The 18,254-nt window shown below is 53.6% G+C and overlaps 1 protein-coding gene across 2 annotated transcripts in view; it reads right to left on the bottom strand.

The window, feature by feature from the left end:
- Positions 1–2,450: 2,450 nt before the first annotated feature.
- The window catches only part of MLLT6 (MLLT6, PHD finger containing), a 39,441-nt gene continuing 23,637 nt past the window's right edge, over positions 2,451–18,254 (bottom strand). Inside the window, exons 13-20 of one of the 2 annotated variants that reach the window (XM_038754655.1) lie at positions 17,479–17,545; positions 17,212–17,375; positions 11,067–11,258; positions 10,883–10,971; positions 5,410–5,723; positions 4,603–4,702; positions 3,891–4,181; positions 2,451–3,551 (exon numbers count right to left, since the gene is read on the bottom strand). In XM_038754655.1, coding sequence (XP_038610583.1) covers positions 3,507–3,551; positions 3,891–4,181; positions 4,603–4,702; positions 5,410–5,723; positions 10,883–10,971; positions 11,067–11,258; positions 17,212–17,375; positions 17,479–17,545 — 1,262 coding nt within the window. In that variant the 3' untranslated portion in view covers positions 2,451–3,506. The remainder of the gene's footprint in view (positions 3,552–3,890; positions 4,182–4,602; positions 4,703–5,409; positions 5,724–10,882; positions 10,972–11,066; positions 11,259–17,211; positions 17,376–17,478; positions 17,546–18,254) is intronic. The other variant, XM_038754656.1, reaches the window with a different exon arrangement.

Below are 18,254 nucleotides of genomic sequence, written 5' to 3'. Positions count from 1 at the left end.
TCGAGTGCTCAGTACAGTGCTGTGCACACAATGAGTGCTCAGTAAATACTAACCATCGATCGCTCAAAAAGCGCTCGGGGTCCCACAGGCCCGGAAAAGACGCCAGCCAGTTGCTCGGCCTTGGCTCCGGCTCCGGCCTTAACTAACGTTTTGGAGAAAGCGTCCGGGTTTGCCTCCCCGGATCGCCCCTTTCCAGCCTCCCCCGGTGCAGATGACGAGGTTTGGGTTTTCCGAGGTTTTTATTTTTCTGCAAAACATTCTTTTATTAAAAAGAACAAGTGCTGTTCCGAACTGCCCTTCGTACAAACGCGGCCGTCACACAATGATACGAGTCTGAGTTATAGGCGGGGCGGGGGCGCGAGGGCAGGGGGGTGGGAGAGTTCGGACCTCGGTGCCACGGGGCACCCTCCGTCCCCCGACGCCGCGTAAGGGGAGGGTCCCGCGGACCCCGTTTCGGGGGAGAGGTGGGTCCTGGACCAGCCTCGGCCGCCCCTCCGTGACTCCGAACGGGGAACCCGGTGGGACTGGAGAGACATCGGGCTGCGGGCAAAATATCTCTGAGGTAAATTCCCCCTGCCAGGCCCGCCGCTTTCCAGACAACTCTGCGCTGGGCCTAGCGTCGTCGTCCCTCAGCCGGAAGCCCCCCCGCCGCCCCAGGAGATTCAGATGAACCTTGGGGACGTGGGACCGGGGGAGAGAGGAGGGTAAGATGGGGCCCCACCCGGGAAATGAGAATCTGCACAGTCTGGGCTCTGGGCCTTGACCCCAAAGTACCCACCCAAGGCCCCGGGCCAGCCTTTTTTAAGGGTCTCAGACTCTTGGACGGAGCAGAAGTCCGTACAGAGCTCAGAAGACTAAGTGCAACAGCCCTGAGTCACACACACACACAGTCACCCTGCCACAATCATCCCCAGACATAGTCACACCCACCCACTCACAGCCTCAGCCAGACGCAATCATAGCCCTTTCTGACTGACACCCCAAAACGCCTTCCCAGGGTCCCAGTCCCTCTGGCCCGGCTGCCTCACTGCCGGGGGCTCTTCCCTTCCTTCCTTGGGAAGGACCCCCTTCCCAAGTCCGGAGAATGGCGGGGGGGAGGGGACCGAACCCCAAAGAGCGCTGCTGCCTGGCTTCCCACGCACTTGACTCTATTTCCTCCCCAAGAACCACATCCTCCCTGCCTCAGCTCCCTTCCCTGACAGCAAGGCCCCCAAAATCACCCCCGCCTCAGCTCTGGGGGATAGGGCGGGAGAGGCTCGGGACTCTCAGAGCCCGAGTCGGGTGGAAAATCAGAGGGCGGACTGAAACCTCGAGGATCTTTCCACGCCGGGCGGCCTCCTCCTAATCCCACACGTGTCCTGGCCAGATAAGGGGATCCCATCTTCGTCCCGCTCCCAGGAGCCAAACAATTTTAGCAAGTCTAACCTCGCTCCGGCTGCAAACCAGTGGACAAACAAGTGGTCTGGGGATGCCAGGCCGGCGCCCAGAGGAAATGGAGTGGGGACACAGTCAGAGGGGGAGTCCCCGACTGCTTCTGCTGCTCCCGAGGGCGCAGACCAGGAAGACCTCTTGGTTGAAAATGTGTTGGATGTGGAAGTTGTGGGGATGGGATGGGGTTGGGGGGCGATCCCTTGGGAAGGGGAGAGAGGACTGAGCGGGGGCAAAACTCGGGAAAGCCACTGAAAAAGCTTCCCTGACTTCAGCAGAAATCCGGTCTCTCTCCGGATAGAGGCCTGGGGGTCTAACTCCCAAACTTCTTCCCATTGCTCCGCCCTCCGGGATCGTTAGGGCAAAAATATATGTCAACCCTGGCTATAAGCTGGCCAGCCCCCCTGGATCCTCTCCCCTTCTGGAGTCGGGGCGGATGGGAAGGGGGAAGGCCAGAGAGTTTCAGAGCTTGGGGCTGGGGTTTAAAAACCTATCCCAATTGAGACCCATCCCAAGCGATGGAGGATTCTTCCATTTTGAACTGGAAGGGGATGCTTGCCGAGAACGGCATTCTTTTGGGAACCCTAACTCCCCCCCCCATCCCCCCATCCCCCTCCAGACTCCCCCTCCCCCCCACCCCCGGCTCTGCATTTTGCGGAGCCCCCTAAACATCTTAAAAAGTTCCTCCCCAGGGAGCATTATCATCTCCAGTATCAGAAAAGAGCCAGTCAAGGCAGGCAGTGTTGGGCAAAAATATCTCTGTGCTACGTCCCTGGCGTGGCCAAAAATATACACCTCTCTTCGTTTTAAAAAAGAAACGGAAACAAAATGAAAAAAAAAAACAACCCCCCCAAACAAAACAAAAAAAAAACAAAACCCAAGAATGCACACATGCAAAGAGACCAAGAGCATCAAAACGGGTAAAAAACTCTACCCCAGTGCAACTGAAAACAGACGTCTTTCGATTCATCTTTTCCTCTTCCTTCACCGGCTGCCCTCCCCCCCCACCCCGCCCACTCCCAACCAGTTTAGCGCCCTGACCCCCACACCCCAGTGGCATTTTAGGGACCTTCCAGGGAGGAGGATGACAGGCTGGGGTTGGGGTGGAGCCCTTTAGGACAGCCTTGCAAACAGTCACTCGCCCGCCTGTACTCCAGGTGAGAGGCCTGGGAGCCGACAGGCTGGTCCTTCCCTGGCCAGGGCCTTTCAGGGGCCGGGACCCTCTGTGGCAGGCCGCCCCTGCTCTCATCCTCTTCTGGGTGTGACTGGGGGGGTCTCCACATCTCCCCCCCCATCACACGGAGTCGGGGTGAACCGCCGCCGTGAGTGGAGGCTGGGGGCCGGGGGTGGGAGCTTGAAATGCTCCTGCTTCGGCCTTCCCGCGGTCCCCGGGGCTGATGCTAGCCGAAGCTGGAGTGCGTTTTAACCCCTCCGTCCCGAGAGACTCCCCCTCCTCCCTCCCCACAGACTTTCAATAGTGCAAACGGGTCGGGGTGCCTTTTTGGGGAGGGGAGGGGAGGACCCGTGGCGGGCCGGAGGGCTGCCGGGCCTGCGTTGGACGCTAATTTCTCTGCCCATCCAGAGCCCGACGTCGGGGGACGGGGGCCGAGGAGGAATCGGAGGATGTGGAGGAGGGGCGGGGGGCGCTGGGAGCCCCCGGGCTCCCCTCCCCGCAAGTGCTATCCTGGTGACCTCCAGAATAGGGTCCACTCCCGGCCCCTTCCCTCTCCACCACCCCAGTGCCAACGTCCACTTTAAGCGGGCAACCCCTGGCACCGCCCTGGCCACCGGGGTCCGGACTGGACGTCCCGGGGGGCCCCTGCCCCGCACCGAGAGGGACTCTGTGCAGTCCTCGGCTGGTGGGGACAAAAGTGGGTAGGGAGGGCGGGAGCACGCGGAGCTAGAACTCCCCTCCCCGCCGCCTCCCCCGACCCCCGGCTCAAAACTCCTGCAGCGACCGGGCCCAAGTGTCGCCCAGCGTCGCCCGCCTCCCGGCCGGGCATCTTCTAGGCTCTGGACCTGCGCATCTCCCCCACGGGGTGGGAGACGGGGGGCACGCGGGGGGCGGGGGGGCTGCCTTAGCCTTTCTCCTGGTTGGCCGGAGCCACCTTGTCAGCGCTGGTCTGGAGGGAGAGGAAAGGAGGGCCGGGTTAGCGGTGGGAGGCTGAGCGGGCGGCCTGGGGCCCCTGGTTCTGGGTCAGGCCCCTTGTCGACCAGAAGTGGAGACTGTGGGGGATGCCCCCATACTGGGGGCCTGCTCCACCTCCTTCGGACCCCACTGGAGGGTCCTCAACCCTCCCACCCGTCTCTGGACACCCCGGGCCTGTAGGTTACGGACGGGCTGGTACGCCAGGCCCCGTCCCGCTCGCCAGCTTCCTGCCTCCTTCCCACGAGGATCCTGGGATGCAGCCGGCCGCCCCCCGCCGCCCGGGTCCCACCGAGGGCCGGGGCCCGGTACCCACCGCTCCTTTCTGCCCGCCGCCGACGTCCGCAGCCGGGAGCCCCAGGAAGGGGTGGGCCTGGGCCGTGAGCACCGGGGGTCCTCCCGCCGCAGCCGTCGGGCCCACCAGGCCTCCCCCGGCGCCCAGGGCCGGGGCCACCAGCGAGCCCGCGGCGGGCAGCAGCGGCGGGCCGGCCCCGGCCAGCAGGCCGGTCACGGGCAGCTGCGAGGGGCCGCTGCCCATCTGGAGCCGCTGCAGATCCCGCCTCTGCTGGATCTGCTGGATCATCTGGTAGACGACCGTCTGGTGCTCCTGGGCCGGGGGACGGACACACGGGCCCGGGTCGGACCGGGGCGAGAGGCGGGAAGGGGGATGGACCCCTGAACCGCCCCCATCCTCCGGGCCGGCTCGGGAGTCCCCCAGCCCGACCTCCTCAAAGCCCCCTCACGACCACCCCTTCCCGCCACGGCCCCTGGACTCCGGGCGGGGCTGGGAGACTGGAGTGACCCCCTCCTTGGGACATCTCTCTTCCCGAGGCATCCCTGTGGGAATCTCACGGGCAGGTCTGAGGGTGCTGGGAGGAGGGCGGGTGGTCACCGGAGAGGTGCGGAGAGGAAGAGTTAGCGTGGCTGCTACTGTGGGGGGTGCGCCACCCGGGTCCTGGGGGGGGACCTGGGAGGGCAGGCGGGCCGGGTTAGCGTGGCGGGGGTCGGCGAGGGGCGTCGAGGGTTACCGGGCTCAGCCGGGGGGACACCAGGAGCTGCTGGAGCTGCTGCTCGTGCTGCTGCAGGAGCTGGCGTTGTTGTTCCGTCAGGGCGTTGGGGCTGGGGTGGCTATGGGGGGGACACGGTTGGTTGGGGGGGACGTGGAGAGGGTGGTACAGTGGGAATAAATAGGGTGAGGGGCAGGGCCAAAGTCAGGATCCTGTCTACATTTGGGGCTGCGGTTGGTCCTCCATCCCTCAACCCGAAGCCCCACTCCAACCCTTGTGTTAGGAGGAGTGGGGGGCTTCGTTACGGGGTGGGACCCCCGGACCAGAAGCTGGGGGCGGCTCCTCTAAATCCTCCGAGGACTGGACGAGAGGTTTCTACTGCAGCAGGAGGGAGAGCGGTTAGACCGAGAGTGGGTCGGCCCCAACCCCAGGAACCTGGCCCTTCGGAGCCGGAGTTCCTCCAAGGGCCGGGACCCTCTGGGGCAGGCCGCTGGGTAGGCTGCCCCTGGTCTCATCCCGTCCTGGGTGGTCTCCACATCTCTCCCCCACCCCACCGGGGGAGAAGCTAACTCTCAACTTCTCCCCTCCTCTCCCTTCGGCGCGTCGGGTGGAAGTGACGCCCGTCTACTTGTTTGGTTCGGTTGCCCGTCTCCCCCTCCTAGACGGTGAGCCTGTTGTCGGGTAGGGACCGTCTCTACCTGTTGCCCGGTCGGACTTTCCAAGCGCTTAGTACAGTGCTCTGCACACGGTAAGCGCTCAGTCAGTACGACGGAATGGAAGTGAGTGGAGGGAAGGGAGCCGAAGGCCCGCCCGCCCCTCTGCCCTCACCTGTTGAGGCTGCTGGAGAGTTGCAGGGCTGGGGTGGTCCCGGTGGTCTGGGCGAGGCTGGGACCGGGGGTCTGGGCCGCTCCATTGAGGCTTCCCAAGAGGCCGTTGAGGGGCAGCTGCTGCCCGCCGGCCAGGCTGCCCAGCAGGCCCTCCACCGTGGGCCCGGCGCCCAGCAGGCCCGCCAGGCCCCGGCCCAGCCCGTTCTGCGGCGGGGGCGGGCACCCGGGGGGCTGCTGGAGGAGAGGCAGAGGCGGGGGCGTGCTGTGGAACGACAGGGACGAGCTGCTCCGGCTGGGGCACGCCGACTGGGGGTCCTGGGAAGGGGAGAGAGGCCGCAGGGGCCGCGGTCACAGAGCCGGCCGGCCGGTGCCACGTGGGGAGCACCGTGGCTGGAGCTCGGGCCCCGGGGCCTAATCCCATCTCCGCCCCTCGTCTGCGGCGTGACCTTGGACCAGTCACTTCACCTCTCTGGGCTTCAGTCCCTCGTCTGGAAAATGGGGATTAAGACTGGGAGCCCCAAGCGGGACGCGGATTGAGTCTAACCTGATTAACTTACACCCACCCCAGCACTTAGTACAGTGCCTGGCACCTAGCAGGCACCTAACACATACGTTGGTTTTTTGTATTTTATGAAAGGCCTGGGGCCCCTCCGGCCCCGCATCCCCTGAGGCCCCTCTGGCGAGGCTGGGACCGTTCATTCAATCGGATTTATTGAGCGCTTACCGTGCGCGCTTGGGAAGCACAAGTTGGCAACATATAGAGACGGTCCCTACCCAACAGTGGGCTCACAGTCTAGAAGACCAGCCCGGAGAGGGCACAGAGTGCCAGGATGCCAGGAGAGCCCTCCTTTTTTTCATCATCAATCGTATTTATTGAGCGCTTACCGTGTGAGCTTGGGAAGCACAAGTTGGCAACATATAGAGACGGTCCCTACCCAACAGTGGGCTCACAGTCTAGAAGACCAGCCCGGAGAGGGCACAGAGTGCCAGGATGCCAGGAGAGCCCTCCTTTTTTTCATCATCAATCGTATTTATTGAGCGCTTACTATGTGCAGAGCACTGTACTAAGCGCTTGGGAAGTACAGATTGGCAACATATAGAGACAGTCTCTACCCAACAGTGGGCTCACAGCCTAAAAGACTGTTTTTTCCCCCTCTGCTCCTTCCCCTGCCCACCGGAGATCCAGAATCGCCCGGCCCCGAACGGCGCACAAATGGCAGAGATCCCCTCGCTCTGGGCTCTCCCTCCTCATCCCCTCGTTCATGTCGCTCTCCCAGCTTCACACTTCCTCCCCACAACCCCTGCCGTCACATAATAACAACAGCGGTATTTGTTAAGTGCTCACGATGTGCCAGACACCGCTCTAAGCGCTGGGGTGGATACGGACAAATCGGGTCGGACACGGTCCCCGTCCCACACGGGGCTCACGGTCTTAATCCCCATTTTACCGGCGAGGTCGCTGAGGCACAGAGATGTTCAGTGACTTGCCCGAGGTCACACAGAGGACAAGTGGCGGAGCCGGGACTAGAACCCAGGCCCGGGCTCTAACCACTAGGCCGCTCCCCACCTTCAGATCGCTCCCCAAATCCCACCCCCAGCACTGTTGGGTAGGGACCATCTCTATATGTTACCAACTTGTACTTCCCAAACGCTTAGTCCAGTGCTCTGCACACAGTAAGCGCTCAATAAATACGATTGAATGAATGAATGAAATGAATGAACACCATCCCTTCGGCCAACGCTAGCCCTCACCATCTTATTTCCACCCCCCGTAGCCCTCAGCCCTATATTTCCACTCAAATGATTTATTTCGACCAATTTATGTTCCGTTCCTATGTTCATCTCCCCAGTTAGAGGGCAACCTCCTAGTGGACAAGGACCGTGTCACTCTATTATTATCTTCTCTTTTTTTGTCTTTTATGGTATTTGTTAAGTGCTTACTATGCGCCAGGCCCCGTACTAAGCGCTGGGGTACTAGTAATAATAATGATGATTTATTTCGACCAATTTATGTTCTGTTCCTATGTTCATCTCCCCAGTTAGAGGGCAACCTCCGAGTGGACAAGGACCGTGTCACTCTATTATTATCTTCTCTTTTTTTGTCTTTTATGGTATTTGTTAAGTCCTTACTATGCACCAGGCACCATACTAAGCACTGGGGTAATAGTAATAATAATGATGATTTATTTTGATCAATATATGTTCCGTTCCTATGTTCATCTCCCCAGTTAGAGGGCAACCTCCTCGTGGACAAGGACCGTGTCACTCTATTTTCTTCTCTTTTTCTTTTCTTTTATGGTATTTGTTAAGTGCTTACTATGCGCCAGGCACCGTACTAAGCGCTGGGGTAATAGTAATAATAATGATGATTTATTTCGACCAATTTATGTTCCGTTCCTATGTTCATCTCCCCAGTTAGAGGGCAACCTTCTAGTGGACAAGGACCGTGTCACTCTATTTTCTTCTCTTTTTTTTTCTTTTATGGTATTTGTTAAGTGCTTACTATGCACCAGGCACCGTACTAAGCGCTGGGGTAATAGTAATAATAATGATGATTTATTTCGACCAATTTATGTTCTGTTCGTATGTTCACCTCCCCAGTTAAAGGGCAACCTCCTCGTGGACAAGGACCGTGTCACTCTATTTTCTTCTCTTTTTCTTTTCTTTTATGGTATTTGTTAAGTGCTTACTATGCGCCAGGCCCCATACTATGCGCTGGGGTACTAGTAATAATAATGATGATTTATTTTGATCAATATATGTTCCGTTCCTATGTTCATCTCCCCAGTTAGAGGGCAACCTCCTCGTGGACAAGGACCGTGTCACTCTATTTTCTTCTCTTTTTTTTTTCTTTTATGGCATTTGTTAAGTGCTTACTATGCGCCAGGCCCCATACTAAGCACTGGGGTAATAGTAATAATAATGATGATTTATTTCGACCAATTTATGTTCCGTTCCTATGTTCCTCTGCCCAGTTAGAGGGCAACCTCCTGGTGGACAAGGACCGTGTCACTCTATTTTCTTCTCTCTTTCTGTTTTCTTTTATGGTATTTGTTAAGTGCTTACTATGCGCCAGGTCCCGTACTAAGCGCTGGGGTAATAGTAATAATAATGATGATTTATTTTGATCAATTTATGTTCTGTTCCTATGTTCATCTCCCCAGTTAGAGGGCAACCTCCTAGTGGACAAGGACCGTGTCACTCTATTTTCTTCTCTTTTTTCTTTTCTTTTATGGTATTTGTTAAGTGCTTACTATGCGCCAGGCCCCGTACTAAGCGCTGGGGTAATAGTAATAATAATGATGATTTATTTCAATCAATTTATGTTCTGTTCCTATGTTCATCTCCCCAGTTTGAGGGCAACCTCCTAGTGGACAAGGACCGTGTCACTCTATTTTTTTCTCTTTTTCTTTTCTTTTATGGTATTTGTTAAGTGCTTACTATGCGCCAGGCCCCGTACTAAGCGCTGGGGTAATAGTAATAATAATGATGATTTATTTCGATCAATTTATGTTCCGTTCCTATGTTCATCTCCCCAGTTAGAGGGCAACTTCCGAGTGGACAAGGACCGTGTCACTCTATTTTCTTCTCTTTTTTTTTTTTTATGGTATTTGTTAAGTGCTTACTATGCGCCAGGCCCCGTACTAAGCGCTGGGGTAATAGTAATAATAATGATGATTTATTTCGACCAATTTATGTTCTGTTCCTACATTCATCTCCCCAGTTAGAGGACAACCTCCTAGTGGACAAGGACCGTGTCACTCTATTTTCTTCTCTTTTTTCTTTTCTTTTATGGTATTTGTTAAGTGCTTACAATGCGCCAGGCCCCGTACTAAGCACTGGGGTAATAGTAATAATAATGATGATTTATTTTGATCAGTTTATGTTCCGTTCCTATGTTCATCTCCCCAGTTAGAGGGCAACCTCCTCGTGGACAAGGACCGTGTCACTCTATTTTCTTCTCTTTTTTTTTCTTTTATGGCATTTAAGTGCTTACTATGCGCCAGGCACCGTACTAAGCGCTGGGGTAATAGTAATAATAATGATGATTTATTTCGACCAATTTATGTTCCGTTCCTATGTTCATCTCCCCAGTTAGAGGGCAACCTCCTCGTGGACAAGGACCGTGTCACTCTATTTTCTTCTCTTTTTTTTTCTTTTATGGTATTTGTTAAGTGCTTACTATGCGCCAGGCCCCGTACTAAGCGCTGGGGTAATAGTAATAATAATGATGATGGTATTTGTTAAGCGCTTACTATGTGCAAAGCACTGTTCTAAGCGCTGGGGAGGTTACAAGGTAATCAGGTTGTCCCCCGGGGGCCTCACGGTTTTAATCCCCATTTTCAGATGAGGCCCAGAGAAGTGAAGTGACTTGCCCAGAGTCACCCAGCTGACAGTTGATTTGAACCCACGACCTCTGACTCCAAAGCCCGGACTCTTTCCACTGAGCCACGCTGCTTCTCAACATGAGGTTGTCAGGTTGGGCACAGTCCCTGGGGCTCATGGTCTTTGTGCCCATTTTACAGATGAGGTCACACTTCTCTCTGACCTATTCCAGTGCAGAGAATGGCACTTACTGGTGCAGAGCATTCTGTTGTACTTTCCTGGTGCTTAGTACAGTGTCTACACACAGTAAGTGCTCAATAAATACGACTGAATGAACGAATGAATACTGAGCACTGGGAAAGTAAACAGAGGTGGGAATTTGACGTGGTTCCTGGCTCTACAGGGGCTTACAACCTAAGAATTTAATCAATCAATCGTATTTATTGAGCGCTTACTGTGTGCAGAGCACTGGACTAAGCGCTTGGGAAGTCCAAGTTGGCAACATATAGAGACAGTCCCTATCCAACAGTGGGCCTTACAACCTAAGAATTTAAGATCATCATCATCATCATCAATCGTATTTATTGAGCGCTTACTGTGTGCAGGGCAGTGTACTAAGCGCTTGGGAAGTCCAAGTTGGCAACATATAGAGACGGTCCCTACCCAACAGTGGGCCTTACAACCTAAGAATTTAAGATCATCATCATCATCAATCGTATTTATTGAGCGCTTACTGTGTGCAGAGCACTGGACTAAGCGCTTGGGAAGTCCAAGTTGGCGACATATAGAGACGGTCCCTACCCAACAGTGGGCCTTACAACCTAAGAATTTAAGATCATCATCATCATCAATCGTATTTATTGAGCGCTTACTGTGTGCAGAGCACTGGACTAAGCGCTTGGGAAGTCCAAGTTGGCGACATATAGAGACGGTCCCTACCCAACAGTGGGCCTTACAACCTAAGAATTTAAGACGGGGAGGGATCGGGGACAGACACACAGGGAAGCGGTGAAACGATAAACGGGCCCCCGCTAAATGCCGCTGTCACTGCTACCCACTCGGAGGGGTCCCAGCTGCGGAGACCCCCGCAACCCAAGGGGGTCCGGGCGGCGGAGACCCCCGGAGTCTCCGCTCGGGCCCCATCTCACCTCTGAGGACGTGGAGAGAGCATTCTCCATCCCGAAGGGGTTCTTGCCAGGGGGGCTCTTGTTGGCGCCGCCCGATTCGTTGCTGCCGGCTGGGGGGACACGGGGCGCGGATCACGGGGGGCGCCCGGGATTTGGGGGGGACCGCCCCGCGTCCCCGGCCCCTGCGGCCCCCCGGCCCGCTCACCGCTGGGAGGCAGGAGGTAGGGGGCCGCCGGAGGGGCAGGGACGTTGGCCGCAGGCACCACGGGGAAAGGCACAGACAGCTGGACGTTGAGGACTTGCAGCCGCTCCTTCTTCGCCGTCAGCGTCATGATCTGCTCCTGGAGCTGCTGGTTTTCCTTCTGCAGGGAGTGCAGCGCCTTCAGCAGCTCCACGACTGCGGGGGCACAGAGGAGAGAGGGGTCGCTAGCCGGGGGCGGGGGACGGCGACACCCAAATCGCACCCGAGTCTGAGGTCCTCGAGGGGCGGCGCGGCCTGGGACTCGGGAGGACCTGGCTTTTTATCCATCAATCAATCAATCGATCGTATTTATTGAGCGCTTACTGTGCGCAGAGCACCGGACTAAGCGCTTGGGAAGTACAAGTTGGCAACATATAGAGACGGTCCCTACCCACGGTCTAGAAGGGGGACTGGCTTTTCATCAATCAATCAATCAATCGTATTTATTGAGCGCTTACTGTGTGCAGAGCACCGGACTAAGCGCTTGGGAAGTACAAGTTGGCAACATATAGAGACGGTCCCTACCCACAGTCTAGAAGGGGGACTGGCTTTTCATCAATCAATCAATCAATCAATCTATTGTATTTATTGACCGCTTACTGTGTGCAGAGCACCGGACTAAGCGCTTGGGAAGTACAAGTTGGCAACATACAGAGACAGTCCCTACCCACAGTCTAGAAGGGGGGCTGGCTTTTCATCAATCAATCAATCAATCTATCGTATTTATTGAGCGCTTACTGTGTGCAGAGCACCAGACTAAGCACTTGGGAAGTACAAGTTGGCAACATATAGAGACGGTTCCTATCCACAGTCTAGAAGGGGGACTGGCTTTTCATCAATCAATCAATCAATCAATCTATTGTATTTATTGACCACTTACTGTGTGCAGAGCACCGGACTAAGCGCTTGGGAAGTACAAGTTGGCAACATACAGAGACAGTCCCTACCCACAGTCTAGAAGGGGGACTGGCTTTCCATCAATCAATCAATCAATCATACTTATTGAGCGCTTACTGTGTGCACAGCACTGGACTAAGCGCTTGGGAAGTCCAAGTTGGCAACATATAGAGACAGTCGCTACCCACAGTCTAGAAGGGGGAGACAGAGAACAAAACCAAACATATTAACAAAATAAAATAAATAGAATAGATATGTACAAGTGAAATAAATCAATAAATAGAGTAATAGTAATAGAGTAATCCCATCTCGGCCTCTCGTCGGCGACTCTGGGCAACCCGCTTCTCTTCTCTGTGCCTCAGTTACCTCATCTGTAAAATGGGGGTTAAGGCTGTGACCCTGTGTGGGGCAGGGACTGTATCCTGTTTTTAGTTTGGTCTTTTATGTTGGTTTAGTATTTTATCGTTTCATCGCTCCCTATGTGTCTGTCGCCGGTCCCTACCCCATCTTAAATTCTTACGTTGTAAGCCCGTCGAGAGCCGGGAACCAGGTCAAATTCCCACCTCTGTTTACTTTCCCAGTGCTCAGTATTCATTGGTTCATTCAGTCGTATTTATTGAGCGCCTACTGTGTGCAGAGCACTGTACTAAGCGCTTGGAAAGTACAATAGAATGCTCTGCACCAGTAAGTGCTTAATAAGTACTGTTACTATTGATAATAATAATAATAATGGCATTTGTTAAGCGCTTACTATGTGCAAAGCACTGCTCTAAGCGCTACCGTGCGAACACAAAAGCAGCAGCCTGGCCGAACGGACGGAGGCCGGGCTTGGGAGTCAGAAGGACCTGGGTTCTAATCCCTCTCCGTCATCTGTCTGCTGTATGAGAGCAAGCCACTTCATCATCATCATCATCATCATTCGTATTTATTGAGCGCTTACTGTGTGCAGAGCACTGGACTAAGCGCTTGGGAAGTACAAATTGGCAACATATAGAGACGGTCCCTGCCCAACAGTGGGCTCACAGTCTAAAAGGGGGAGACAGAGAACAAAACCAAACATACTAACAAAATAAAATAAATAGAATAGATATGTACAAGCAAAATAAATAGAGTAATAAATATGTACAAACATATATACATATATACAGGTGCTGTGGGGAAGGGAAGGAGGTAAGATGGGGGACTTCACTTCTCTGTGCCTCAGTTCCCTCATCTGTAAAATAGGGATGAAGACTGTAAGCACCGTGTGGGACAGGGCCTGCGTCCAAGCTGACGAGCGTGTATTTGCCCCAGCGCTTAGTACGGCGTCTGGCACACAGTAAGCGTTTAACAAGTACAATAAAGAAAAAGACCGTCCTTCCTTGTGCTGCCATGTTTGCTGTTCGCAGTTCCTGAGCCCCCCTTCTAGACTGTAAGCCCGCTGTTGGGTGGAGACCGTCTCTATATGTTGCCAACTTGGACTTCCCAAGCGCTTAGTCCAGTGCTCTGCACACAGTAAGCGCTCAATAAATACGATTGATTGATTGATTGGCATTGATTTGGCTTCCACCTTCCCGGCTCACGATCCTTACAGAATTCCCGCTCGAAAAGAGTCGCCCCTTTCCCAACCGTAGCACGCCTCAAAGGTCGCTGCTCGGTGGCCGTCTCCCAGCAATGGGCGGAGAAGGGGCATCCTCCGGGGGTTTGCTTTACCGTGCCCATAAAACGTTTCCCCTGCCGTCCTCTCTTCCCGTTCCCCAATTTCGTCTCTCTTGTTTGGGTCTCTTATCATCCTCCATTCTCCCTCCATCCCTCCCGGGACATCTGTGCTGCCACGAGCACGGCTTCCATGCTCGAAGCCTGAGAGAGGCAGAGATGGGATCACTCTGACTATTACTCTATTTATTTATTTTACTTGTACTGGGGAAGCTATTCCCCCCCGCCTTACCTCCTTCCCTTCCCCAGAGCACCTGTATATATGTATGTACGTATTTCCTACTCTATTTCTTTCTTTATTTTACTTGTACATATCTATTCATTTTATTTTGTTAATATGTTTGGTTTTGGTCTCTGTCTCCCCCTTCTAGACGGTGAGCCCACTGTTGGGTAGGGACTGTCTCTAGATCAGTCAGTCAATCAATCAATCGTATTTATTGAGCGCTTACTATGTGCACAGCACTGTACTAAGCGCTTGGGAAGTACAAATTGGCAACATAGAGAGACGGTCCCTACCCAACAATGGGCTCACAGTCTACAAGGGGGAGACGGAGAACAAAACCAAACATACTAACAAAATAAAATAAATAGAATAGATATGTACAAGTAAAATAAATAAATAGAGTAATAAATATGTACAAACATATATACATATATACAGGTGCTGTGGGGAAGGGAATGTTGCCAACTTGTACTTCCCAAGCGCTTAGTACAGTGCTCTGCACACAGTAAGCGCTCAGTAAATGTGATTGATGATGATGATGATGGTGATGAGAGAGGTTCTCCGACCCCTGAAGATTTTCCCACAGTCACGAGGCGTCAACGCCCCGGACCTCGAGGAAGGTGTCGGCCGGGCGGCCTTCAGACGGAAAACAAGACAGGCAATTCCCTCGGGATGTGGCCAGTGCTAGGATTTTCTATTTGGCCCTTCTGGAGGTTGGAAATCCGCTAATTGCGGGATAAAAATAGCGTTTCTCATTTGTTTTTCCTCCGGTCACACGCCCACCGCTGGTTTGGGCGCCTTCTGTTCTATCTTCCCGGGGTTGTGGTGCCCGCTGGCATCACCCCTGGGGAAGGGGCGTGAATCCCCCGTGGCTTAGGGCAGGATCTGTTGGTGGGTAGGGACCGTCTCTAGATGTTGCCGATCTGTACTTCCCAAGCGCTTAGTACGGTGCTCTGCACACAGTAAGCGCTCAATAAATACGATTAGCGTAATAATAATAATAATTGGCATTTGTTAAGCGCTTACTATGTGCAAAGCACTGTTCTAAGCACTGGGGAGGATACAGGGTGATCAGGTTGTCCCATGTGGGGCTCACAGTCTTAGTCCCCATTTTACAGATGAGGTAACTGAGGCCCAGAGAAGTTAAGTGACTTGCCCAAGGTCACACAGCAGACATGTGATGGAGTCGGGATTCGAACCCATGACCTCTGACTCCAAAGCCCGGGCTCTTTCCACTGAGCCACGCTGAGTAAATAAAATAGAGAAGCAGCGTGGCTCAGTGGAAAGAGCCCAGGCTTTGGAGTCGGAGGTCACGGGTTCAAGTCCCGGCTCCGAATGCGATTAAATAGAGTAAATAAAATAGAGAAGAAGCGTGGCTCAGTGGAAAGAGCCCAGGCTTTGGAGTCAGAGGTCATGGGTTCCAATCCCGGCTCCGCCGCTTGTCAGCTGTGTGACTCTGGGCAAGTCACTTAGCTTCTCTGGGCCTCAGTTCCCTCATCTGTAAAATGGGGATGAAGACTGTGAGCCCCTCATGGGACAACCTGATCAACTTGTATCCTCCCCAGTGCTTAGAACAGTGCTTTGCACATAGTAAGTGCTTAATAAATGCTATTATTGTTATAAATGAATGAATGCCCTGAACACACCAGGTGCCCAACTCCCTCCCTTTTTTGTCATCTTGACTTGCTCTCTTTGCTCTCCCCCCCACCCTACAGCACATATAGATATACACATGTATATACATACATATATATATACATATATATGTATATATATATGCATATATACATATATGTATATATACATACATATATACATATATATGTGTGTGTATATATATATATATATACATACATCATATATATACCTATAATTCTGTAGGTATACCTGTAATTCTGTTTATTTATACTGATGCCTGTTTACTTGTTTTGATGTCTGTCTCCCCCCCTCTAGACTGTAAGCCCGTTGCGGGAAGAGATTGTCTCTTTTTATTGCTGTATTGGACTTTCAAGCACTTAGTCCAGTTCTCTGCACACAGTAAAGCGCTCAATAAATACAACTGAATGAATGAAATGAACCCAGTGTCCTGCCCCAGCCGGCAAACAGTTCTGTGCTTTGCATACGGCAGGTGTCCATTCCAGTGCCCCGAAAGCAGCGGATTCCCACTCCAGTGCTCCACACATAGCAGGTGTCCAGCCCAGTGCCCTGCACACAGCAGATGCCCAGCCCGCTGCCCTGCACACTGTAAGTAATAATAATAATGACGATGATGGTATTTATTAAGCGCTTACTATGTGCAAAGCACCGTTCTAAGCGCTGGGGAGGTTACAAGGTGATCGGGTTGTCCCACGTGGTGCTCACAGTCTTAATCCCCATTTTCCAGATGAGGGAACTGAGGCCCAGAGAAGTGAAGTGACTTGCCCAAAGTCACCCAGCAGACATGTGATGGAGTCAGGATTCGAACCCATGACCTCTGACTCCCAAGCCCGGGCTCTTTCCACTGAGCCAGGCTGCTTCTCGGAGTCCTCAGTAAAAGCAGCTGAGGCCTTTGTACATATTTATTCTCTTTATTTTACTTGGTGAATATGTTTTGTTTGGTTCTCTGTCTCATCATCATCATCATCAATCGTGTTTACTGAGCGCTTACTCTGTGCAGAGCACTGTACTAAGCGCTTGGGAAGTCCAAGTTGGTGACATATAGAGACAGTCCCTACCCAACAGTGGGCTCACAGTCTAAAAGGGGGAGACAGAGAACCAAACCAAACATACTAACAAAAGAAAATAAATAGAATAGAGATGTACAAGTAGAATAAATAAATAAATAAATAGAGTAATAAATATGTACAAACATATATACATATATACAGGTGCTGTGCAGCTGAGGCTTTTGTACATATTTATTCTCTTTGGTGAATATGTTTTGTTTGGTTCTCTGTCTCCCCCTTCTAGCCTGTGAGCCCGCCGTTGGGTAGGGACCGTCTTTCTGTGCTGCCAACTTGGACTTCCCAAGCGCTTAGCCCAGTGCTCTGCACACAGTAAGCGCTCAATAAATACGATTGAATGAATGAATGAGGAGGATGATGTTGAGTCTGGCAGGGAGTGTTTTGGGGGTGATCTTCCCCTACCCCAGAGGAAGGATCCATGCTCCGTCAGGTGCCCATGAGGTTGCCCCCTGCCCAGCCCAGGGTGGCATCGTCGACCGTCCTCTCTCAGCTGCCCGGGCTTTCTCCCGCCCGGGGTTTTTCCGGCCCGGCGTCCCGTCCCTTCCCCACCCCGAGCCCGACGTCCACTCACTGTTGACGCCAGCCTCCCCGTTGCCCTGCTTTTCCAGGAGCTGCTCGATGTTGGGAGTGGCCTGGGGCACGGCGTCGGGCCGCCCGCCGCCCCCTCCTCCGCAGGCCACCGTCTGGTCGAACAGCGTGGGGAGGCTGCTGATGGGAGACCTGCAGCGGGCACAGCTGGGCACGTGGGCCACCCCGGCTGGGCTCCTTGAGCCCGTTCCCGCTGCCCGCTTCCCCCCCGCCAGTGGTTCCCTCCTCTTCCTCCCTGCCAGGCACTCACATGGAGGAGAGGCTCTCCCGGGGAGAGGTCCCCCGGCACCCGAAACTGCAGTCCTCCAGGTCAGGCTCTGTGGGGAGGAGGTGGGGAGTGCTCAGTGCTCAGGAGGGAGTGCTCAGGGCTCAGTGCTCGGGAATCCCCCCACCAAGAGAGAGGTGCGTGGCCTGGTGGAGCGTGGCCTAATAACAACAGCTGTGGTATTTGTTAAGCGCCTACTATGTGCCTTTTAGACTGTGAGCCCACTGTTGGGTAGGGACTGTCTCTATATGTTGCCAATTTGCACTTCCCAAGCGCTTAGTACAGTGCTCTGCACACAGTAAGCGCTCAATAAATACGATTGATGATGATGATGATGTTGGGTAGGGAATGTCTCTATATGTTGCCAACTTGCACTTCCCAAGCGCTCAGTACAGTGCTCTGCACACAGTAAGCGCTCAATAAATACGACTGATGATGATGATGTTGGGTAGAGACTGTCTCTATATGTTGCCAACTTGCACTTCCCAAGCGCTTAGTACAGTGCTCTGCACACAGTAAGCGCTCAATAAATACAACTGATGATGATGATGTTGGGTAGAGACTGTCTCTATATGTTGCCAACTTGCACATCCCAAGCGCTTAGTACAGTGCTCTGCACACAGTAAGCGCTCAATAAATACGATTGATGATGATGATGATGTTGGGTAGGGACTGTCTCTATATGTTGCCAACGTGCACTTCCCAAGCGCTTAGTACAGTGCTCTGCACACAGTAAGTGCTCAATAAATACAATTGATTGA

The sequence above is a fragment of the Tachyglossus aculeatus genome, chromosome 11 (assembly GCF_015852505.1).
Source record: "Tachyglossus aculeatus isolate mTacAcu1 chromosome 11, mTacAcu1.pri, whole genome shotgun sequence".
Taxonomy (NCBI): domain Eukaryota; kingdom Metazoa; phylum Chordata; class Mammalia; order Monotremata; family Tachyglossidae; genus Tachyglossus; species Tachyglossus aculeatus.
This window is presented reverse-complemented; position numbering and strand designations above follow the sequence as displayed.